At 37.0% G+C, this 26,173-nt stretch overlaps 1 protein-coding gene across 2 annotated transcripts in view; it reads left to right on the forward strand.

The window, feature by feature from the left end:
* Positions 1–26,173, forward strand: part of LOC149289818 (cyclin-dependent kinase-like 5) — an 86,110-nt gene that overhangs the window by 54,351 nt on the left and 5,586 nt on the right. Inside the window, exons 8-16 of one of the 2 annotated variants that reach the window (XM_089490307.1) lie at positions 720–909; positions 5,044–5,124; positions 5,977–6,152; positions 7,010–7,946; positions 10,284–10,385; positions 13,699–13,804; positions 19,242–19,365; positions 21,277–21,373; positions 24,664–24,783. In XM_089490307.1, coding sequence (XP_089346433.1) covers positions 720–909; positions 5,044–5,124; positions 5,977–6,152; positions 7,010–7,946; positions 10,284–10,385; positions 13,699–13,804; positions 19,242–19,365; positions 21,277–21,373; positions 24,664–24,783 — 1,933 coding nt within the window. Of the gene's footprint in view, positions 1–719; positions 910–5,043; positions 5,125–5,976; positions 6,153–7,009; positions 8,016–10,283; positions 10,386–13,698; positions 13,805–19,241; positions 19,366–21,276; positions 21,374–22,359; positions 22,474–24,663; positions 24,784–26,173 lie in introns of both variants that reach the window. The other variant, XM_089490306.1, reaches the window with a different exon arrangement.

Below are 26,173 nucleotides of genomic sequence, written 5' to 3' on the forward strand. Positions count from 1 at the left end.
ACACGTCCAAAAAGAATGCAGCGGAATGCACCCGGCTTTCAGTAGAGGCAGCTTGAGTAAAATTTATATGAGACATAAGAACTCCAAATACTAAAGACTACCTGCATCTATTTGCATGCAGCAAAATGCACTCCCCATATGGATTTAACATGAAAAAGTGATCCTTTGAAAAGTATTTTGTGCTTTATATGTAGGTTTCTATGTAGGTTTGTGCAAATAAATCAGAATTGAACTATTCAATGAAGAACATCTTTCCCTACTGTATGTTTTGCCATTCAGCTTACTTTACGTGCTATCTGAACATATTTAAATGATATAACTTAAAACAAATATACAACAACAAAAACAGATTAATTGAATATAATCTCTATTATATAACAAATTCATAAAACTAATAGGTATATATATATATATTAAACTTGGATTAGCTAGCACAATGTGCCATTGGAACACAGGTGTGATGATTGCTGACAAAGGGTCTCTTTATGCCTATGAAGATATTCCATTAAAAATCAGCTACGATAGTCATTTTCAACATTAAGGTCTACGTTGTATTTCTGTTCCATTTGCTGTTATTTTAATGGACGAAATGTTCTTTTATTTCAAAAACAAGGAAATTTCTAAGTGACCCCCACACAAATTCAGAGAAGTTGAAAAAACAGTACTTTGTCCAGTTACTCATGTACAACTTTGCTTAATTTTTCTAATACTTATTTTAGGGCTCCATATGGAAAAGCTGTTGACATGTGGTCTGTAGGCTGTATCCTAGGAGAGCTGAGTGATGGACAACCGCTTTTTCCTGGGGAAAGTGAAATTGACCAGCTTTTCACAATTCAGAAAGTGTTAGGGCCTCTACCTTCAGAGCAAATGAAACTTTTCTATAGTAATCCTCGTTTCCATGGAATGCGGGTGAGTTTCAAAATATACTAGCATAGATGTAAGAAGTGCTACATAAATTGTTGGTGCTATATAAATAGGATAATAAAAATTATATATGTGTTAGCTCTGGGGGTCAGTAGGTTGTCTCATTTGATAGCTATTAAAGGTATAGTTGTGTACTGTGTTAGCATCAAAAGAAAAAAAGAGCAAACTTGGTCTGTGCTGCATTTGTTAGCCATTGTAATAATTGCATAATAATTGTATTTGCATAAAATGTTCAGCATTCCTCATTGATCTATACCTACAGTATATACCTAAAGGCCTTCCAATACATAGGCCATGCATGGCTTTAATTAAAAAATGCTGATCTAGGTTATTGGAACCTCAAATGGTCAACTTCCTGGAAGAATATAAAATGTATGTGAAGCAACAGGTTTTTATATAGGCAAACCAGTTAAAGCTTCACTTCTTTGAGCTTTATGGAAAGGTTAAGTGAGTGCTTCCATGCTTATGGAAAGGGAAGAGGTAAGATTCTGAAAACTTATGAGTGTTAGGATGATCTGAGCTGCTGTTGATGTTATGTTATGCCTAATGCACCTTTGACTGTAGGGTCAGGCTGTGAGTCCTAACATAGGTACACCCTATGTTAAATGAAGGTTTGACTGTAAAGAGATAACAAAATGTATGTAGAATATATACTGTTATTGTGTTTAAAATATGTTGGATCATTGGTCCTTTTTAGAACCCGACAGTCTAGTGGCTCTTGTAATATCATTCCTCGTTACCCCCTATATTGGCGGTATACGAATAAGTGCATTTATTTAACAGTTCAGAAGTTTCTGTATAGATCTAATATTAAATATCTTGGTCCTTGTACTTCTTTTTCTGTAGTCCCTGACAATGCAAGTATTTTTCATTTCCTTGCCTTGCAAGCACATTATTTTAGGATAAACCATAAATTGCATGTTATGACATACCACCAGGGAACAATCTTCTGGTTCCCTTTATTTATGACACTGTAAGAGTACAGCCAGATCACTTTTATTTATGTGTCCAAGTTTTATCTACAACACTAGAATTAGTTGCCAAGAGGCCGGTATTTGACCAATTTGACAAGCCTGTTGCTGGTTGGATAGCCCTTTTTTGAAGGAAAAAGGATGACAACCTGGTCTTCCCTCTGATAGCAGGAGCTGCCTCCTCACTGACAGATATAATGTAGCAGTGTTTGCAGAGATAGCTGTTACATGTAAAGGGAATACAGGGAGCATACAGTCTCCCCTCAGCCAGCAGAATGGATGTAATTACTTTTTAGGCATAGCTCTAAGATTCTATGTGAACTTTTAGACATAAAATCTCAAACAGTTCCACTGATCGATCAACAGAAAATACAATTGGTAGGTTTAATAAAATGATATCGTAAAAAATGCTACAGTTCCACTTCAGTATTTGTTGTTGACACTGTGCGGTATATATTCATATATTCTTATTGCATCTGACTAAAAATATGTATTTAGAATGCATTGTGAGCAGGGCTCTCTCAACCTAATGTATTGGTTTGTCTTAGTTTGTCAATTCTAGTCTTGTCATATCCCTTGAATGTATGTATTGTAAGAAGCGTTGAGTAAATTGCTGGCGCTATATAAGTAAAAGATGATAATAATAAAAATAATGCACACCTGAAAAATGCAGTGTTCTATTATATGCATGTTGTGATGAAGAGGGAAAGCAGCACTTCTCACCAGTGAACATATTTTTTACCCATTAAGCACAACCCCTTGTAAGAAATAGGATTAGATAAATAAGATGTGAAGGAAAGCAATTCTTTAACCCAGGATCCGCATTTTTAACATATAATTCCCTCCATCTTATTCTGATCCAAATACATTTCAATTTCTCATCCTGAAACCTATGCATATTCCCTGTGCATATTCAGAAATTTTTCATGAGAATGACTTTGCTGTTTCGTTGCTCTTAATCAGCGAGACTGATCTGCCGTTGTGTACTACTCATGTTTATAAAGTGAAAGTGTTTCATATAAATTCCAAAGGTTTTATTGAAATTGTGAGATGTATTGGATAATGTGCACTAATGTGTCTAGCAGGCTGTATATTCATTTAATGGAAAGGATTTGTTTCATGAAATAAGCTATTGATGCAGAGGTCTGTGCACATTTAGGAAATAGATAATTTGCTTGTAAAGCAAAGTCTGAGACTGATGTTTCTGATTCAGACTATATCACTGATCCATTGCACGTTGCCTTGTTTATGTATGTAATAATAATTTTAAAATGCTCACTATGAAATCCACTATGCTTTACAAGGAAGAATTGTCCCCATTGCCACCGAAAAAGACTTATACACATTGATTACCCTCAAAACAAACTAACACAACTCAAACACACTGACTACTCTTAATCATACCAACCACTCTTGGCCACACTCACTACTCACAGTAAAACATGAAACAAACTCAGCTACACACGCAGAGCCGGCCTTAGGTGTTCTGGCGCCCTGTGCGGACTACTCCTCTGGCGCCCCCCCAAAAAGAAGGGAATAAAAACTTGTAACAAAACTCCCCTTTCTCACTATCTATCCCCCTGTTTCACTATCTACCACCTCTGCCCCTTCTCACTGACCCCCCCCCTCTTCTTACTGACCCCCCCCACTGCCCCTTCCCCTTACTTTGTTGAGTCCAGCGGTGGGAGTGGGAGGCGTCCGTCTTCCCGTCGTGCGCGCTTCACAGCTGAGCGCGGGAATATTCTGGTGCGCAGCATAAAACGCGGCACCGCGATGGAGTCACGGAGAGTGAGGGGCGCCGAGCGGTTGCTGAAAACTTCACAAGCGACCGCTCGGCACCCCTGCCCGGGACTTAAATGAAAACTTGTTTGTTTTTCTTTGTTTTAACTTTATTTAACATCCTCCATGTTAAAAAAAGTTAAAACAACTTTATTTAACATGGAGGATGTTAAATAAAGTAAAAAAAAAACAAAACAAAAAACCCCCCGATGTTTTAATTTAGGTGCAGAGGGGGCGGCTTCGGACCCAGCGGCGGCGGCTTCGGACCCCGCGGCGGCGGCTTCGGACCCTTTCGGCGGCGCCCCCTGGAGTGTGGCGCCCTGTGCGGTCGCACAGGTCGCACACCCCAAAGGCCGGCCCTGTACACACGTCACACTCGGCCACACTTATATCACATTTAGCCATTCCGAGACATTCCCAGTGATTTGCTTACCTCTCTCTCAGAAGTCCAGGTCAGAGATCCCTTTAATATGTGCTGGAAGCTGCTGAACTCGTAGCGCAGGGTCATTTAACACAGCTGAATGCCATGGTATACTATATTTATACACTCCTATAAATACCCGAGCCTGGAACTGTCCAGCACTACAAGCTTGCCATTAGTCTGTATGTGTGGTTAGTGCCAAAGCATGCCATTACAATACCAGTTTAAAACCTTGTAATAGTATTAAAATAATCTAAAATGGTCAAGACACCCTGATATTTAAGGACACGCTACTAACAAGGGTGCCAGCTACTAAGCAGTTCCACACACACTGCCAAACCTGAGTCCTTGAACCAACCGGAAACGCTGATGGTGTTTAGCTAATAGGTGTTTCTAAGTACATTTTATTGCTCAGTGACTTGTAATTACCTTCAAGCCAGATTTAGGAGAACATGTTTTCCTTTGAACTAAGCCCAACGTCTAATGATCAAAGTATATTAACTCATAGAGCATTAAACATTATGCAGCCTTGATCTACAGAAGTGAAAAAATCTGTGTATCTTATGAAATCACGATCAAAACATACCCCCTGGGCTCTGAAGTTTTTATATCATCTTCTAGTATACTCATACTTTCTTTTGTTTCCTGAATATATCAAGATGTTGTGTAACATTTGGCTTGTGAAGGTTTCTTGCAAGTATGTACATCTCAGGAGTGAGTTTAAACCCACCCTTCTAAAGAAAGCCACAATGTAGGACTTTCATTGACTATTATTGACAGTGAAGGATATAATCATTTCTGATCATATACTCAATAGTGCCAAGTACTTGTCTACAATTTGGCCGTTGATGTAAATTGGCGTTTCTTCTTTTTAATTTTCCTTTCACTCACTTTCTCACTCCATTAGTAAAATGCCATTAGTGATATATGTTCTGCTTTCTCCCCCAGTTTCCGGCTGTTAACCACCCCCAGTCTTTGGAAAGACGATATCTGGGAATTATTAGTGGTGTTTTACTTGACCTTATGAAGGTAATATATAAAAAATTCTAATATTCACTTTACTGTTAGACGATCATTCCTTCTGGGGAGGGAAATACTTTTTCAAGAAATGCATCCCAAAACCTGCTCAGTTCAGTACCCTGGGTTAAGCATCAGCATTTTAATGTCTGTACAATGTATTGTGTAAGTCTTAAATTAAGATAATTGATGCCTTATAACCCCTTTCTTTACTACAGTATGTCCAGTTCAAATTGTTCCCTAATGCTTAATAGTAAGACCCTTTGAAGTCACCCTGTAACCTTAAATGTTGTTTGTATCCTGATAGTTCTTTACCGATTTTAATGATTCATTTATATAACATCCACACATTTTGTAAACTGATGAAAAAAAGATTTACTTTATATTTTGAGAGGGTTGCAAATGACAAGAACTGTTCAGCTTCCATCTTGCTTTGTAAAGAGCCAGTTCCAGTGAGCTTCTCCTGAAACAAGTCCTGAGCTGGCCCTGCATAATGTGTAGTTAAATTAATAATATGCTTTCTGTGAAATCTTCCTACATTTACTCTGAATTATGCAGGGCAGCACATTGCTGAAATGGTCAGCTCACCTGTAAACTCCTACTTAAGTGAATAAATCTGATAAATGACACACATTATTATTATTAACCATTTACCTTGTTTGACCTGTACACTAGTTAGTAGATTGGTAGACTGCCCAACAGGATGTCCACCCCAACATCAGCACCAGTAGGACCTGCCAACAGACAACAACCCAACCTATCCCATCAAAAGCCATATATGGCTATATATGGAAAGCCATTAGCTTTCCCTGAAGCAGGGTATTACCATAAATATCCAGTAACTGAGTTGAATTTTTTTTCTAGAATTTATTGAAGCTGAATCCATCTGATAGATACCTGACCGAGCAGAGCTTGAATCACCCTGCCTTTCAGACTCAGAGACTCTTAGATCGTGGTGGGAGTTCACCCTCCAGATCAGCCAAGAGAAAAACTCACCACTCAGAAAGCAATTCCTCAAGCAGGTTAAATTTTGTTTTTCAGTAATAATAATGAATGCAATTTTACATTTTACAAGTTTATGGATCTGTTTTACTATCAAATAAATTAAAATACTTAAGAGTCCACTTATTGGATTCTATGGGTACAAACAGTAGTGTGACAAGATGACTCCTTTAACTGAGGAGATCTATATAAAATGCATTATACACTGCATTCATAAGGATCTTCCATGCCTTCATGATTGTGGGAAAACAGTCAATCCATTCTGACAGTGTTGAATGTTATGCCATTAAGGGGGATATGTGCTTCCACCACTGGCTAGTACCTGGTACAGCGCACTCCATCTCAGTCCCATATGAACCAGTAGTGCTGTACCTGTTCATTTGTTTGCTGTGGTTACTAGTATTCAGGTTTGGCTAGTAAACACAGTCACAGTGTATAATCTCCTTTCCTCTCTCTTTCCTCTCTGTCTTACTTCTTTATGACTTTTAGATGTTTTTATGTGCTCAACAATAGGTTGTAGTTATCTACTGATTTACTTGAGTGGGGGGTGTATTGGGTTTAGAGTATTGTTTGAGTTTGAAATTTGATCAGCTTCCTTTTTCATGATGGTGAGTCAGATAAAGCATTGACTCCTGCACAGAACCTTACACAGTTTCTATAAACCATCAGAATTGAGCATGTGCTTTTTGGGGAAAATTGGCCATTACTGTGTTTTTGAAAGCTCTTAAACACGTGGTACATAGGTGTCCTTTTGGAAGTCTTATAAGTGCATATAATTTGCATATTCTGTTACTTTTTTCTAAAATATAAATTAAAATTGCCTTTTTGCACAGTATGTTTTGTAGTGCATTAACACCACTATATGTAATATTGTGTGATATTTCCTCTGATTTAGGAAACCATCAACCAAAAGCTCTTCTCATCACCGGTCAAACAGCAAAGATGTTCAAACGCTTTCTGTGGGACCAAAACGAAGCGAAGATTCCCACCCACCAAGCGAAACCTTTATAAATGGAAATCACCCTGCAGGTTCTCACAGCCCAACAGTCCACCCAAAAAAAAGTAACCAAAGTGGATCTGGAAGCAAGGATCCAGCCAGTAATAATTTGCCGCATCTTCTTAGTCCAAAGGAAGCAAAGTCAAAAAATGAATTTGACTTTAGTCCTGAGCAAAAATCCACAGACGGCCCAGGCACTAAATACTTAAAATCAAATTCTCGTTCTCATCAGAATCGACATTCATTTATGGAGGGAAAAACAGGAAGCTTGCAACCAAGTGAAAAACATGCACGCCACAGCTACATTGACACAATTCCCCAGTCCTCAAAAAAAAGTAGTTCATACTATTCAAAAAGTCATGGTGTCTTGACAGATTCCAAATCAGTGGGCAACCTTAGCGAAGCTAGAGGCCAAATATTAGAACCAAGCAGTCGATATTTTCCATCCAGTTGTCATGACTTAAATTCTCCAACTAGCCCTGCTGGGGCAAGACATGGGGACAGTAGAGCCATGCTGAGTCCCTCCGGAAGGACTAATAGAAAAGAGGGAACTTTGGAGTCTCGAAGGCCTACTACACGGCATTCCAGAACTATGGAGGAGCTGAAACTCCCCGACCAGATGGATAGCAGTCATTCACACTCTCTGTCAGCCCCACATGAGTCCTTTTCCTATGGCTTAGGCTATACTAGCCCATTCTCCTCCCAGCAGCGTCCTCATCGGCATTCCATGTATGTAAGCCGGGATAGAGTGCGGGTAAAAAGCACAGATGCAGGGCTGACAGTTGGACAGGGAATGGCATCAAGAGCCAACAGTCTACAGTTGTTATCGCCTCAGGTACAGCATCGAACATTGACTAGATCGGTTGGATCATCGCGAGAGGACTGCACTGAGGACACTGCTAGGGTTGGTTTTTAACTGTTATAGATCTAGTTGCTGTAGACAGTGGCGCTTGCTTGTTGCTGCTGCAGGACACCTCATTACTCATTCTTGTAACTGGAATGGTATTGAAGATGTCAGGTAGCAGAATAGTATTTTGTAAAACTTTCCATTTTATGTTGTAGGCGGTTATCATCTTAGTAACCTATAACCATGCATGCCTTTTATATTCCCTGTTTGAAATACATTTACTCTTTGAAATACATTAACGCTGATTTCTTACAATGCAAGGATTTCTTTGCATTAATCATTGGAATCATTGTTATTATTAGCCACCTTTAATCAGGGAAAAGCTGATTACACTTATTACTTATGATATTTTAGCTCTATGTTCTAGGTTTTTCTAAGATTCCCAACTCCCCAATCAGATAACGAACAGCCAAAATGGAAATGCACATAAAATAAACAATAATAGTGTAGAATGTCAAGCAAATGGGGGATATATGAAATTTTTTAATGGACTCACAACTTGAATGTAATATAAAAGCCCATAAAGAGAGCTTTTAAAATATTTTCTTTATTAGCCGAATCTCTAAAAATGCAGCAAGCTCCAAAGCGATATCCTGACTTGCAGATCAAATATGGAGATGTGCAAAATGTAGGAGAGAAGAAAAAAATAACAGTAATTGTGTAGTCTGTAAGTTAAATGAGGACATATATAATGCTTATAATGCACTTGAATGTGGGATAAAAGCCTTTAAATATATGATGATTTGAAATATTCTCTTTCAAATACAATAGGGTCCCAATTCTCACAATAATGTCCCAATCCTCAGCGCATTTTGCTAGGACCAGACTAGACTCCTCAGGTGATATACGGTCTTTCACTCATATGTCAAATTCCTTCCTTTATGATCTACATATCAGTACAAGAATATATTGATTTTTTTTAGAATACGATTGTCATATAATCAGGTCTTTTTTCTTTCATTAAGATCCAACGTTTTGGAGTTGTTTTATAATCTAGCAAATATAGTATATCCCCCATTTGCCTGCTAAATTACACGATTATTGTTTATTTTATTCCTCTCTTCACTTTGACTTTTTTTTTTGCCCCTTTGTTTCTGCTTTTAGCTTTGAAACTATTGAAAGCCATCAATCATCATGCTGTTCTTTGCAGAAAGTAATATGATGAAACACGGGAATGCAACCTTTATGCTTCAGATGCTGCAGAATTATAGTGGAGCTAATAAAATAGTTATTCACTGTAAAAATAGACGTAAATGGTTCACTAACAATAATGAATTGCATAACACCCTTTACGTACCTAACATTGTTAACCAATTTCAAATCCTGTCTGCTTTATCAGTGAAGTGGTCTATTTTATGAGTTTACAATATTATAGCAACAACTACAAAATTATCTGTCAACACAGAATGTAATTTGTGTTTTTACAGAATAACATTATTATGAAACATTAACCTACTTTTCCATAATCATCCGATTTTAAAATTCAGTTTGTTCTGCTTGGGTACTCCTGGTTCATGTGCTATTTTTTTTTTCCAGGCTAAGATAAACAATTTGTTCCAGACAACTAAAATACACAAGTATAATATAAGAAAAAAATGTATATAAACACGACCAGTTTGGATATGTCTAAGCCAGAAAAGAGGGTGTAACCCTAAACAAAGTGATTTAATAAATACTGACAAACTTAGTCAATTGTGGAAAAAATAAATTCACCCAAAAAATAATCCATATACAATATAAAATGAGTGATAAATTTCACTAAACGCTCGAAAGACTAATTGATGTGCTGGCGGCATGCTGTTATGTATCCGTTGTTGTGAAGCCAGCGCGAGTAAACCGGTGAATAGTTATGTTGCAACTATATCCTTACTCGCGAGAGTCCTTTAAGTGAATGTCCTTAAATCGGGGTATGGCTGTACTTCACCGGTGCTTTTTTTCATGTTAGTGAGTTTACACTCTTACCTGGTAGCGCTCCAAGGTCTGCTGTGCATTCTCTTTTATGTTTGAATTCTGCCTGTGCCCTTCTGGCACGGTGGCACTCCAACCTAATAAACAGACTGCCATCAAGCTAAAGAGAGAAAAAAATACTATGTGGATTACCCCTTTTTTCAGAGATCATTGTATTATATGTCTCATTGCATTGTTGGATATGTGAATGCTTAACTTTCATTTGTTTCAGTGTAATATGCTAAATGTGCTCCCCAAGCAATATTTGTGTTGTCTTGCTTCATGCACTGTGTGAATTCTTTCTTTATTTGCTATTAGCAGGGTGACCAGGTCCCACCAGAAGCAGTCCACTCAAGACCTTTAGCTAAAGATCCCAACAGAGATGGTACAGCTTCATTTCACACGCGACAAAAGTCTGAGGTCTGAATCACTTGAGAAATAAGTTACTAACATTCACATTCACATCAAATGAACAATGACAAAACACAGATAACCATTACTCATATGATTTTCCAGGTTATTAATAAAATGCAACAGTTTCCAATGCTAATAATTTGAATTGCCGCTGGGGCATTTTTGATGACAGGACAGATAAATAGAACCTGGGGCAATTTGATTTTACCAGGTAGCAGGCCTACTGACAACAGCAGTACCAATATTAGATACTCTTCCAGCAGATATGTAGCACTATACACACATATATATAGCTATATATTCGATCTATATATAAGTTTCCAACTCTTTATAATAAAGAGCATCAGTTCATCAGTTTGTCTTTCTCGGGAATATAACTGATGTGTTAATCCTGCACCACCAAAGTTCAGGTTTTCAGGACTTCCTCACGATAACAAGTGTCGGGTATCGGTGATCTTGTGTTTCAGAGAGATCCAACTTTGGATGTTATGTAGAAGTCTTCATGTGAGGATATCCTGTGTTGTGTACCCTGAAGGAATTGCCTGATTTAAAAGAAATAATTAAGATTGCAGGAGAATAAAGAGGAAAGAATAACTAGATTACATAGTGGCCTACTGGCATCCTTTAAGCCTGAAGGGTTTTAAACTGTCCTGTGTGAGCTAAATTAGTTACACATTACAGTTGATTCATTGAAAAGGTTAATTAAAAGGATTTACATCTTGAACGCCCTCAACAACATCTCATGAAATTTGCAGTAAAAAAAAAGGGAAAAATTAAACAAGCTGGAGCTATGTTCCAACCTGCATTTATTCCCTCCATCGTGCTTCAGTTGAGTTGATGTAAGTCAAGTATACTGTAATTGGATGGAAGTATAAATGCAAGTTGGCAGTAGTGACTTCAGATGGGACATTTGGCCCAACTCTCATTCACTCACACTTTAATGAATAGACCGGATAGGTTTAATGAAGTTTTAAATATGGCACAGCAAGGAATGTGTTGCGGCCTCTGCGGTGTACTTATTTACAATATCATTTATTTCCCTCATGGTGGGAGGGAGAACTTTTTATATACAAATATAATTTGCAAATAGAAATGTTAATAAGTAAGACACATTTTGCAGTTGTTGGATTTTGGATATTATTTTATGAACAAACTTTGCATCACTAACCTCATATAAGACATGAGTTATTTTATAAACTAAATTCAATTTTGGTGCAGTGTTTACAGTCCTATGGATTTTATTTGATATTCCTTGAAATACAAGAACCTTACAGTTTGCAAAGGAGAAATTTGAGATGGAGGCTGTTTGGAGATCATTTACATCTTTTAGGCTAAAATGATCCTCAAAATAATCTAAATTTTGTATTTCTCTTTCAGTAGTTAAATTCATTCAAGTTTGTACAGTTCTTAATGTCCCCTAAAGGACACATCTATGTCTGATAGAGTGGGCCCATGCTTCCTACAGTCTTCCTCCTTACATAGGAAATTTAAATCCTAAACCTACTTCACATAACACAAACCTAGGTCTGGTTCTCCTTAATCGACAGGGCTGTAACATCCAGCATGAATGCTGAAGCCACCTAACGGTGATGCCTCTCTGCGTTCTTGGGGCTTCTTACTCCTCTGGAAATTGACGTAAAACCAGAGCGGGTCTTGAACACTGACATCTCTGCCAAAAATATACTTCTTTTCACAGCTTGTTTAACAGAGTGGAAGTCATATGCCTAAACTTTAAGCACTCAAATTCCTATTATCTGTGCATGCTATGCAATAAATGTCTGCTTGCCATGTAAAATACATGTGCCCTTTCTGTAATTTGTTCCTGTGCTTTGTCTGTCCCAAGGAAAACAATACATTTCCAGCTACCGAGAAGGCAACCTTATATGCAACAAGAATTGTTTGCTTCTCTCTAATCTAATTTTCCATGATATTGTTGCATACACAAAACCCTTTTTCTCAATCTGCAGGATTAGGCAGTACAGTACAATAATATTATACTGCAATGATTTTACACTAGTAAAGTTTATAAGTATAAGGTTACTCCAAGCCATTTTGCAGTCATAGGACAGCTTGTGGACCTTTTCATTGTAAGAAGGTCTAGGAGCCTGGACACATCACTGATCCGGGCCATTGATTGCATTGCGCTCTGCTGTGTTACATTATAGTAGGTTTTGGGTATAGGAACAATTTGGGCAACTTCAGTTAAGTTACTCAAGACTACACAGATTTGTTCTGCTTTATATTTACATGGATATCCCTTTAAACATATGGATGTAGATAGCTATATTGAAAGGGAAAAAAAACAACAACTAAGAACTCTTTTTCAAAACAATAAAATAATATCCCTTTCATTGGATTTCAGTTTTACTTTATCCATTTCCCTAGATAATAATTAGCTGTGTTTTGTGGCTCTGTGCTGGATACCTTTTTCTTGTAGTTCCTGGCTCCCAAGCATCAAATCAAAAACCTATTTACACTTTGTTTCTCGCCTTGGGAAGCGCATCTGACATAGTGCAGAGGAATTAATAGCTTTTAACAAGAAATAGATGGCTAGAGACATCTATGAATCAAGATTTCACCTGTACTTTCAACTCGAGACTTTCCTGTTATTGAAAGCTATTTATCTGGTCACTGCAATGGGCCTTTTATGTCTGCTCATTTTAACAAGCCCTGTATTAGTATGAAGCCCTATCTATAAATAGAAATATATATTTTTAGAAACATTGATTACAAATAAAAGCCATTTGGCCTTCCTAGTCATTTTAAAGCAATGGAACACTGCTGGAGTTTACTTTTTTTTTTTTTACAAAAGTAGTATTAGTTAATCATTAGGTTCAAAAAGCAGACCATGGATAAAGACCAAGATGGTGTCAGAGGACAATGATTTTTTTGGTAGTTAAAAGAATCTAATCTACTGACAACTGATTTCTCCTTGCGTGTGTTTGATATATAAAATATCCAGGGTTTGGTGCAAACATTGCGAGCAGGGCTCTCTCCACCAAATGTATCGGTTTGTCTTAGTCTGTCAATTCTTGTCTTGTCATATCCCTTGAATTTATGTATTGTATTAAGCGCTGCGTAAACTGTTGGCGCTATATAAATAAAGGATAATAATAATAACAAGCATGCTGGTTAATGGGAGTTGTCCTTAGTGGTGTTTTTGTTCTGCATACAAAATATGAGTACTAGGTGCAGCTCTGAAATTAGCTTATTTTGTAAACTAACTGTACGGTGTTCAGGTTATGCATGAATCAGTTTATACACGTCTAAAATATTTGTATACTAATTTTGTTTTTCATATTTATATATGTGTTGCTAGGGTGGACCATATCATGATACCCACCCCGATGATGGAGCTTCTTCAAAAGAAAATCGTCACATATACAGTGAGACAATTCCAAGGCGAGTTGGCAGCTTCTATAGAGGTAATGCATTTGGCAAAGGAGAGTAGATCCTTCTGCATTGGACTTTACTATGTGGTAGACATTCACATATGGGAAATTTTTATTTTGTTTTTTATTCTTACGTTTTTGCCAAGTGTTTGCAGACCATAAATCTGAGAGAGAGAGAAATATTTACATTTTTTAACAGTCCTATTTTTAAATAAAACTACAGGAATTTTATATGCCTCAATAACGTTTTGTTGGTGAACCACGAGCCAAGAGTTATAGGTGGTAGGATATCAGGTTTTAGCCTGGTATATTTAACAAAACATCCTAAAACCGGCCATGGCCTAACTGTCCTATGAAAAGAGTAATAGACAGTTTTGCCACTTTTTAGGTTAAAAAAAAGTACTAACCATATTATTGGTTTCTTAAAATTGGAACTGGCTCCAGTGTAATTTTTCTCTAGCCTACTTGGTTATACAGTAAAAAAAAGTTCTGTTACCTATTTACTACTGTAGTGACTCTCATGTCAGTTTAAGTAAAGTAAGAGATTGCAATTCACTCCCTCTAAAGCATAATACAGTATATGATTGGTCGAAATGTTGATTTTACCCGAGGATTTGTACAGGGAAATAAAAAAGCATGTACAGTATATGTATACCTGCAAGTAGTCACTTCTACTTTATGTTTTAATTAATTTGAAAGATGAAATGGCTGGTTGACAATGGTGTTTAGTCACTAAAGTGGAAGTTCGCTGGAGCGTTGTGTTTTCAATTCATTATGCAACCGTTTGCTCTTTTTTAATGCACAGTTAAATCAGAAGGATTCTTTGCATGTTGAACTATGGATTGCACATGGCCATACTATTCGTGCAATAGAAGCTCACTTGGTTGGCTATTAATGAAATGATTAAGTTGAAACTTCAACTCTCCGGCACGCTCCTGCTTTAGTGACTAATCCCCAATGTCTTAATATAGAGATATCTCATATTTGATCTTTCTTAAGGAATATTAAGTGCATGAGCTACAGAAGTGTAAGTTCTTCCCGCTCTTGCCCAACCCTACACTTTGCCTTAATTTCCACGATCCAAGCTTGTCTTTTCAGAACAACAAGGCCTCTAGCCTTTACTGTCCTAAACTTTTCCAGCCATATTTCCTTTGGGGTTTCCTTTATCAATAGCAAATAGTGAGTGACCGTCATTTGCAAATATTCTACCTTAGATTGACAGTAAAGACGGAAAAAAAAGAAATACATTATTATTGAGAAATTATAGAGGAAGACATATGGTTATTTGCAATTTGTGTAGCTGGATTTGTAGAACTTAGTTTCTTCTGCTCTACTCAGCAATTGCATATTGTCTCACACACTGCTGTGACTCCTTTGTATTTTAAAGTTGTTGTTCCACAATGATGTTTATCCCCATCTTCTCAGATTTTTATATTATTTTGTACTATATTTTGTATTATAGTATGCATCTTCAACAAGGTTATTCCTGTTTTTTAAAATAAAGTATTGTATTGTTGTATTTTCTTGGGGGGCATCACTGCTCAGGCTGCCCATCTCTGACATCATAGAAGGGGCGTTAGCTTTAAGGTCTTCTAGTATAAAGGGACTTCACTCCCCCCACACCTTATCACACACATCACTCCCATCACACCTATCACTCCCATCACACCTATCACACAAAACACCACCCTGAAAAACTTACTAACCATCAGTGGCCAAATGTGACCTTTACTGTGTATTAGGATCTGTGTTTAACATTCATAAGGTCGAAATGGATGGTTGTCATGGCTGTAGATGGACAGACTGCTGTGATGTAATGCATATAAAAGGGTTTTGGAGGAATGACAGGATGCAATGTTGGTATTTCAAAACTCTGTTTCTTTAAGAGCAGTAAGCTGAAAAACAAAATTATAATTAGGTTCCTTTTACTTACATGAAGTAAAACGTACCCTTGGTTGAACAACACCCTTAAGCATAACTCGGGAAGTGCATTATATCAAGTACTATTGTCATCAGCTGTTTTACAGGCGTCAGTGTTCCTGGGCAGAATATCTTTTCTGTGTTTGATTTCCACCAGGTTCCATTTACAAATGTTAACATTTGTGTTTCTATGTCAGACCACTTCAAAGAGGGCACTTGATAGATGTGTATAGATAAAGGCACACATCATCCCAATTAGAGGCAATTACACAGTTATTTCTGTAAATTGTTCAAGGAGTGATTCGGTTAACTGGTCTAAAGAATATTTATATTTGCTGGCACAGACATATTTACCAAAGCTGTTCTAATAAGTGTTTCCTCTTTGCTACTAAAGTAATAGGGCATCTTCTTATGTATACAACCAAATACTTATCCCAATGTACCATTTCTCATTCAAGTTGGCAGCTTGAACATCCATATAATAGTTAAATACAAAGCAACATGTACACAAGCCAAAATGATGTATAGAATAGTCTAAAATTAAAATTTATTGGAAAGTAATAGGGTATTTTATAATTTGAAGTGGTATGTATATTTGTTGGGATTGCATATTTTTTTAAAATATTTAAATGCATACGTATGCCATGATTTACGAGACTCATTCTTTGTATGTGGTGATTAACCATCAAAAGTGTGTTGAGTCTTGGTTGGTAAATATGAGCAAAGAAGGATGTGAAAATTGTCTTTATTGTTTAACCCTTTGACCTTTTTTCAAAAATACACAAATATAGTCTGCTCTCATGGATATCAAACAATTTCAAACACGACACAGGTTTATAAAGGAAAGTTAAATATATGTGTGTGGCACAGTAATTGGCACCCTTCTAGTCAATACTTTGTGATACCTCCCTTTATATTGCCTGATGAGGCTGGATAATACGTGGCAAGGGATCTGAAACCGTTCCTCCTTACAGAATCTCTCCAGATCCTTCAAATTTCGAGGTTGACACTTTTGGACTCTCCTCTGCAGTTCACTTCACATGTTTTCTATGTGGTTCAGGTCAGGGGACTGGGTCAGTAAAGCATTTTTGTAGTTTGGGAAATTTTGTGACCCCAAGACGCAACTAACTTCAATTATCCAGCTGTGATCCTTGCACAGTTATTGGCCACTCGAGCCATCCTCTTTAAAGTCCATTGAGACAATATGGACACACATTCATAACATTTCCAGATGACTGGACCTCCTTAATCATTGCCCTGATGGTCTAAATGGGCATTTTCAATGCTTTTGCTATTTTCTTCTAGCCAGTTTAACAACTTTTTGCCACACATCACAGCTATATTCCTTGGTCTTACTCATTGTGATAAATGGCTAAGGAAATTTGGCCTATGTGTTACTTAATAGTTATACCCCTGTGAAACAGGAAGTCATGGTTGAGCAATTTGGTGTTTCTAGTCACCCAGATGTACAAAAAAATGTAAATATCACTGGGAATATACTTCAGATATAGTTTGATCAAATGAGTTCACAAAGGGTTAAACAATAAAGACAATTTTCACAGCCTTCTTTCTTTGCTCATATTTACCAAGCGTGACAATATTAATGGAGGGCACTGTACCTATATGTAGTACACTTACTGAGTCATTGTACTTTCAGGTCTGTGATTGTGAAAAGTTTCAGCATTGTGAAGAAAATAAAAATGGAGAAAAAAGTAGCAATTGTCCTGTATGCAAAAACAGCGTATAGAAAGAATGTTGTAAATTAGAGATATTTTTCTGGAATGATCATTTAGAACTTTCATAGAATGTACAATCCCTAGGGTCTTAGAAAACATTTTGCAAAGGAAAAAGCAGGAGAAAACATTGCAGTGTGTGTGTGCATATTGTCTTTTTTACCCATGAACCTTTGGGTTAATATTTGAGAAATGCTTGTTGCTTAAGTTTGTAGGCTTTGGGTGTGTATCTTGATGCTTTAGGCTAGGTTTCCACTTGGTTTTTTTTAGATAAAAACGCCCATAAAAACGCCAATAGCGCCACCTGGCGTTTTTTTAGTGAAAAAACGCAGCCGCCAGATGTTAGCTGTTCTTCAATAGGAAATCGGAGAATGCCATATCCACTTGGCGTTTTTTTGTTTGGCGTTTTTTCAGTCCTCTTTGGCGTTTTTCTGCTTTTTTGGGCTCTGTGGCAGTTTTTCAAAATCGCAGCATGTTGACACTCTGGCGTTTTTTGCAAGGAAATCTTGGCGTTTTTCTCCAATAGAAGTCTATGGGAGAGAAAAAACGCCATGAAAAAGCCATGTGGGTTTATTGCCTTGGCGTTTTTTATGGCGTTTTTTCCACAGTTACAATGCAGAGGATGGACCCAGTATCTGTGTGTCCTACGAGAAATAGGCTGGAAACAAACAGTTTCACACAAAACAAAGTTCATATTGAATTCTACACCATTTGGAACAAACATGCCATTACAAACAAACATACGCGACACATCAACTGGATCCTGCGTGCCAAAAGCAACAGCAAACAATTTGCACCATCATTTGGGGCCAATCTTCCTAGAGGAGCAGACATTCGGAATAAAGCATGCCTTACAAACCACAGAAAAGTGACAAAAGGGTCCGCCGGGGCGTTTAAGTAGAACTCTACCAAGTAAATGACATCAGGGGGCAGATACTTGCCATTTATCCTAATCCCTTTTAGCTGGGTGAAACTTCTAACTTGTAAAGGCTGGAAAAACTGCCTAAGGTCAAAAAAAGCAATTTCCACAGAAAGGCTAAAACTCCAGAAAAAAACGCCAAAACGCAGAAAAATGCAGTGGCAGTTTTCTTGGCTTTTTTCATCAAGAAAAAAAACGCAGGTCAAAAACCCAAGTGAAAACCTAGCCTTATACATTTTTGTAGGTAATTAAAAATCTGAAAAATCACAGATTATGAAGTTCAAAAAAGTTTGATGTGTTTTCTGAACTTAATATGATAAAAAGGTTTTGTACCGTGTCAGCCATTGAGAAAACAGGAGAAAAGTATAGTTGAAATGATACCTGAGGAAGAGACCTAACAACTTGGTCTCGAAAGCTCGCTATTAAACTCTCAGTTAGCCAATAAATGGTATCATTTTAACTATACTTTTCTCCTGTTTTCTGAACTTACTAGTAGAACTACTGTTTGACCCCGAAAACATGGAATGTTTTGTGCCCTCTTGTTACTACTTTAGGTTCTCTTTTTAATTAATGTTTGTTTAGTGTTAGATTTAGTATCAAACAACCATGAAACTCTCTCATATAATTCTTGTTTGGCAAGGCTCAATACTTCAATTGGGTTGGTGTCCCTTTTCCTTTTTAATAATATGTTTCAATACTGAACACTATCATGAAAACTAAATGTATCAAGGAGTCACAAAAGCATTCCGGATGCCCCCTAAATCTGTTCATATGTTCAGTTCTTCCATCTCATTTGTGTAAATAGGTTTACGTTAAGTAGCAGTCAATTTGCAAATGTCATGTTTTTGTCTTAGACATACCAAAATACAGAGTATTCACACTATTTTAATCTGCTCAGTTCCATCTCCACGTCCAGAGGGTACCTTTCATGAAAATACTGTGTCAAACCGTGGTCCATCTCACCCAGTTGACAGCAGCGGGGGCACAAATCACTCAAAGAGACAGACTACTTTTGATCACTGGTACGTCACCATTCATCTTTATACAGTTGTTTTCTTTGATTGTTTTATGGCTATTGACATCTATGAGTTATTTAATAGGAGGCCAGCATGATAGATGAGGTCTATACACTGCCCTATTCCAGCCTCTCGTAGTATATTTTGCATTTACTTTAAAGGGAAACTTTCACATCCCATGTTTTTTTTTCACATTCAGTTAAGTATTAATAGGAAATATGCTTTATGGAGTTAATGTGGAAGCGCTGCGTAAACATGCTGTTTCGTTTTGGTTTTTTTCTCTCTCTTTTAACAAAACTGTCCATACCATGGTGACAAAGGCTGAAGAGAGATGAGCTCTTAATTAGGAATTGACCACATTCTGAGTCTCGCCATCAGCTTTTTGCGAGATCAAATCAGTCTTTTATCTTGTATTTCAAAGGCTATTATACGGTCAATTAAACCAATTCTTAAATGAAGACGCATATTATGAATTTCACATTGCTACTGTTTTTTTTAGAAAGAGACAGGAAATTATCTCTTTTTTTCAAAGTGGATAGTTGTTTGATTTAATATCAAAGCCTAGCCTTCGTTTATGCAGCCCTGTGACCATTAAAATATTGTCAGGTAATCTGACCATCATCTATGCGCTGAAGAACGGGACAGCTTTAGGTTTCTAGGTGTGCAAAGCAAAGGGATTTGGGGACCCCATTTGTTTTGTAGTAGAAGAATAAGTTCACATACACTAAGCAATGTAATACTTGTGTAATAAAACATTAGTGTGATTAACTTTAAGTGGAATCTTCCTCTACAGCATCTCTAGAGAGACCCCTTGTGCTAATTAAGACCTTTACTAGGGTGAAAAATGGCTCATTTATTATGACATATGGATAAAAATTGCATTCTGCAGCCCATCAGTGTACATTTCCATATGTGTCCCTGGTTGAAGGAACCATTTGGTCTCCTTGTCCACTGTGTAATCTGATTATGTTGTAGCACCACCTCTGACTGAAGATAATAATCTATACTTACTAATTAATGATCCACATTTAATAATCTTTGCTGCGATTAGAAGCATGAACATAGCTGGGTTTTTAAATAAGATATCCAGTTCATGTATGAGATGTGCCATTGGCTCACTATAAAGGAATGATCCAGAACACACCGCTCCCGGGCATGATGTGTTTGGAGAGTCATAGAACCGAGCTAAGCTTGAGGCTTAAAGGATTAAATGCACAACCACAGCTCCCCTGTGATTACATAGCATGTAAAATGGTGAAAATGAGCTGTAGTTTATGTGATGCACTAGAATAGATATGACCAGGTGTCGGGGGATCTTAGAATGCCGGGTAGAGCCTTAGCCTTCCTGTAGGAAGCAAGATGGAGAGGTGCATTCCCTATGGTTCTTTTTCGTGTTCTATTCTTTATTGCATGCATGGTATTATTGCCTGATGGATTGATAGTGGAGCTCACATAGTAAGTGTGTTTTCCCCATGTTAGAAAGGGGAACTTCAGAATGAGGTCACTGACTGTGGCTCTAAGCAGTCGTTACTCTTGGGATTCCTGCCATAGCTGCTAAGTTAATGCTTTGAATAATTTACCATGCAATCGTTTCTGCATCTTGCATGTAATTGAAGAGGAAAAAAGAGAGCAGTGTTTTACTAAAAAGTTGCAGAGCACAACACAGCAATGTGTGTGGAACATTTTTTTTTTCGTTGAAAAACACCTTAGTATGTGTACATAGGTCAAACCAGTTGTGTAGAACCACGTTATTCAGATTAATACATCTCTTGACTTTCTAAGCCTTTGAAGGTGATCATTCTCATACATAAGGCAGTACTTTTTACCAAACTACTTGTCATTCTGCTCAATGTATTAATCCTATTGAAGGAACATGACTGTAGGTTAATACACTTTTATGCATCTTGATGTTTGCAGGAAGAGTGCAGAAAAAAGCCATTCTGAACAAATTAAGGACAAGGAAAAGCAAGGTTTCTTCCGAGTCATTAAAAAGAAAAAGAAAAAATCCCAAACTGTGAGTGTGTAGTATCATTAGTTTAACAACGTAACCATTATACATTTATATTTTTTGGATTATATATTTGTATTTCTTCCATTATAATGTTGCACATTTTTTATATATATATATATTTTAATTTTCCAATAAAAACTTTAATTTTTTAAATTTAAAAGTCAATATTTGCTTCCACCCCAGCAATATTTAAGTCTCATTGGCTATTTTTTAGACAATCCCAAACATGAAAATAATGCTTCAAAATGGAAATTATAGTGACTCTGTTATTTATGTGGTCCAGAAACTCATAACATGATCTTACACACTGTGGTAGACTAAAGCCTGGAAAATGTGTAGAGCATTAGGAAAATCTGTTCTCACCAGGCTGTGTTGCATCAGATAATATGTAGATTTACCATATTTCTGCCTAGAACAATGTATAGATTCCCTTAAGATAATTTCAGTTTGAACCTTTTCATAATTGCATGACTCCACACTACTCCGTTTGTGGAATCGGACATAGGCCACCATGGCAAAATGTTTTCTACATTTAGTTTGTTTCGTGAACAGTTATAGTAAAAGGAAGCAGCCATAATAAAGCAAATGCTGTTAATTTCATGAAACTTCATGAAGCACTGTTGCTTGTTTATGGACTTCAAAATGACAAAAGATACATTTGGGTTTACTTCCTAATTTCAGTCAATGTTAGCAATTTATTTAAATGACACTCCACCGGTGAATATTCCTGGTATCAAAAAAGTTTTTCTAATGGCAAAATATAAACACCGGATTGCCTCTAGGTTACCCTTTTACATGGTGGGAATTGTTGTAAGAAAACCATGTGGCAAGTGTAGGGTGGCAAGATGGCTCCTTGAGGGGCTGCATGATACAGTTCTCGGAAGTCTCTGGGTAAGGTGGACATCTGGTTACCATGTTTGCTCTATACCCTAACCACATAATGTAATACTTTTGATTTACAACTAGAATATCTGTGTCTTATATTGCAGACAGACCCTACTGACTCTGAGAAACCAAGCATCAAGAAAAGCCTCTTTCCACTATTTAGTTCAAAGAATCATTTAAAGCGTAGCACCTCTTTGAAAAAACTCAATCTGCCAATGGTATTATTTTTTTTGACCCGGCTGGCAATAAAACATTAAGCTCTCCTCCATCACATGAAGCAGCATGACTTTTCAGTTCTGATGAGGGTTTCTATCTCTCCCTTGTCCCCGGGCCAGTTTAATAAAACATTTGCACAAATGCTAAATTTGGTCAAGATTATTGTCTGCACTGAATGTTGTGGACTGCAACTCCTATCATTGCTGGTTGATAATGGTAGGGTTTGTAGTCCACAAAAACCTAGTGCTGTGAAGTTTGCCTGTCCATTTGCAGTCATGCCATTATAGGTTTTTTTCAGATACATTATATTATTTTGCTGCTCTGGGCCACATTTTCAGTTGTAACCTTATTGTCCATATAGTCCTTATGTAGCACGCTATATTAAAGTGCTTAGCGACTGGTAGATAATATTTACTTTTACCATTCAAGCATATTCTAGTTCATCTAATGAACCTTGAATTTCATAGAGATTTACATTTATTTCTAAATGTTACTGAACAGAGCAGCAAAACATGCATTTGGATATTGAAATTAAGTATGTGTGGATATGTTCTTAACCAACTTCCAGGTCAATGCAATACTATTTCCATTAAGACATTAATGAAAGGATGCTCACTGCTATTTTTATACTGTCTATGTTACTGCCTATATTTTAGAGAAAGCAGGTAATACAACTGTAAAAGAGAAACAAAAAACCCATCTTGAATTGGTGGCAGTGTATAATTTGGCATCTAAGTCTTGGATATGAGGCTGATGGAATTCTTAGTACCTGTCCAGGAAATGTATGGATCAAAATTAGCCAATGGTGGCTTGTTCCATTCTTAGAAAGAAATACTTTCTGAAACAATGCTGAAACAAAAAAACATGATTACCAGTTTCTTCACCCTTCGATATATTTCCCCAAACAAGTCATTTTACATATCCTGGTCTTGTTTTTTTTTATCAGCAGGCTAGTAAAAGTTTCTTCTGTCCAAACTTCAGTTTGGTCATTCTCTGAAATAGCATAATGTCCACTTTGGATTTTGGTTATAATGTATTATATTCACATGCGCTTTCAATGCCATTCCATACTCTTTCAAAGGAAGCTGAGTGCAAGTTTTAGCTTTATAAAACTGGTTCCTGGCTTAAAAACGGCTTACATTCCCCATATGATCTTTCCCGTGTTACTCTTTTAATGACTCTTACTTTTCAGCAACTGAACTAACAGCATGCAAATGCTTCTGATTGGGGATGTGGTACAGGCCTGCATGATAATCATTGAATGTTGGTTTCTATTTTGTCACGGTTTGAGCAGGGTTTGTGGTTTAAGCAGGCATAAAAATCCACTGGTACTCCAGGTGCGGCAGAGCTTGATAGGAGTTGTAGTCTACAGCAACTGGAGTGCCAGAGGTTATTTTTGTTCCTGGGTTGGAAGCTGGAATATGTACTATGAACTGAGCCTTTGTGTGTGGTAAGTTTATCCATGTGTGGTTTTTGCAATTTCTTTACTGATTAGCTTAACTTGAATAAAGAAAAGGAACACGTCTTTTATTGCATGCCTAAAATCCTTTTAAATATGTCGGACTGTGATGTTATGTGCAATGTATACATTTAAATGCCACTCTGAAGTATACAGGGCTAGAGTAGGGTCAACATTAGCAAAAGATTACACATTTTCCAGTTTAATGGCTCCAAGAGATATGAACATTTTCCTTATATTTATCCATGAGATGACTGCCTTAGGCATTTCCTTCAAGACATGTGCTGACCAGTACATTTAAAGTTGTATGTGTACACATAACATACACACATACATACTTTACAGTTTGTTTAGGAGTTACATACATTTTCCTTATGGAATTGTAGAAAAGCTCACATTTTTAATATTGAGACTTATTTAATATTGCAAATGGATGAGGTTTGTAATAATGACATGTTGCAGTTATACTGTGAATACCTTTAAACCTTTTTAACATTTGCAATTCCTCCAAAAGCCACCAGGTGTCACCAAATCTTCATGTTTAATGCCCTTAAACACTATTTACTTTTTTAGCATTTAACCTTAAGATTTAAGTTTAGCACGTACAGATATTAGTACTTTGGAATCACAGTTTACTCTGTATAATAGCCGTACTGTTCGTTTAAATGTGAGGTTTCATTAAATGTGGACATTTAGCATTTATTATTATTTTTATTTTATTACTGTACCACAGATGCCTAGTACTGATGGTCAAGAACATCTGGTCATACAGAAAGGTATTCACTCATCTAGCCACAAAAGCAGCAGGCACAAAGAGTGGCGTCCAGACAAGATGGGGGAAATTCACTCTCATGTATGTATTTTTAGAATTATTTTGTTATCATTTTAGTATTATTAAAAATATATGTTCTGCGTTTTGTCCATGGCTTTCTGGAGCGCTTCCTCAAAAGGGAGCCTCCAAGCACAGCCTCTACCCCTATTGGAGGAATAGGATAGAGGCTGTCCACATGGTTTGTGTTGCGGCTCCACCCTTTTGCAGAAGTACTCAAGAAGCCAGAATATTGCGGATTGATTCACAGAGAAAGAGTATTATTATTATTATGGCTTCTTAGAGTATTTCTGCAAAAGGAACATCACATGGACAGCCCCTGACCTGTCCCCCTAATCGGTGGATGTGCCACCCTTTTGAGGAAGTGCTCTGGAAGACCTGATCAACAGAGCTGATACTGGGGAGAATCGGACAAAGATAGAAGAAAAAAAAAAGCAGGAAGTGGAGCTGCAGGAAAGGAGACAGGGACACAGAAGCGGTTGGCGGATGAAGTAGGGAGGCATTGAGAGAAAGCGTGAGAGTATGAGAGAGCATGAGTAAGAATATGTGTTAAAGAACGTGAGTAAGAGTTAGTGTGAGTGTGAAAGCGTCAGTGTACTTTGTGATTATTGTAGCTAATAAATATTAACAGTTTATATTCATCCTTATATGTAGTTTAAAAAATACACAAGTATTTCTTAATATTTATATAACGTATGGCTCAAACAAGACTCTATTGTATTTGGCTCTTACCCTAACCAGGTTTGGCCACCCTTGACCCATATTAATTCCAGATTTTTCGAACGAATAGTGACATAAAGTCACAATTTTATTAAAGACAGGAGGCGAGTATTATGCTTTACTTTCTTTACTACTCCCAATAGCAGCAAAAATGGAGTAAACTTTTTTAAAACATATATAAAGAGAAAAAAACTTATCAAGTACATATACATGTGCATAACATAACCTAGATAACTGATAACCAATCACAGTGCAGCACAGGCTATAAAAGGTAAAGTCACAGAGTGTAGTTCCTCTTTCTTTCTGCGACCGTATATGATGAAACAACAGGTAACATGAAGAAAACCATAATCTCTTCCTTGAAACTCAGCATAAGAAGAGTACTGGAGCCGGAATTTGAAGAAAACGGAGGGACAATCCAAGAGATGAATCTTGGATCCGAAGGGCATGGAAAAAATAATCAAGCTGAAAGGATAAAACACATGCCATTAACAAATGTAAACCGGACTAAGAAATATATAACAACCTGCGGTGGGACTACTAAATATAGTCATTAGACATATAGTAAGTGGAGGGATAATACTCGCCTCCTGTCTTTAATAAAATTGTGACTTTATGTCACTATTCGTTCAAAAAATCTGGAATTTCATTAAAGACAGGAGGCTCATATTATGCTAGTTTAAAGCTAACACTG

The sequence above is a fragment of the Sceloporus occidentalis genome, unplaced genomic scaffold (genome assembly GCF_023333645.1).
Source record: "Sceloporus occidentalis isolate IW3139 unplaced genomic scaffold, rSceOcc1.0.p SCAF_43, whole genome shotgun sequence".
Classification (NCBI taxonomy): Eukaryota; Metazoa; Chordata; class Lepidosauria; order Squamata; family Phrynosomatidae; genus Sceloporus; species Sceloporus occidentalis.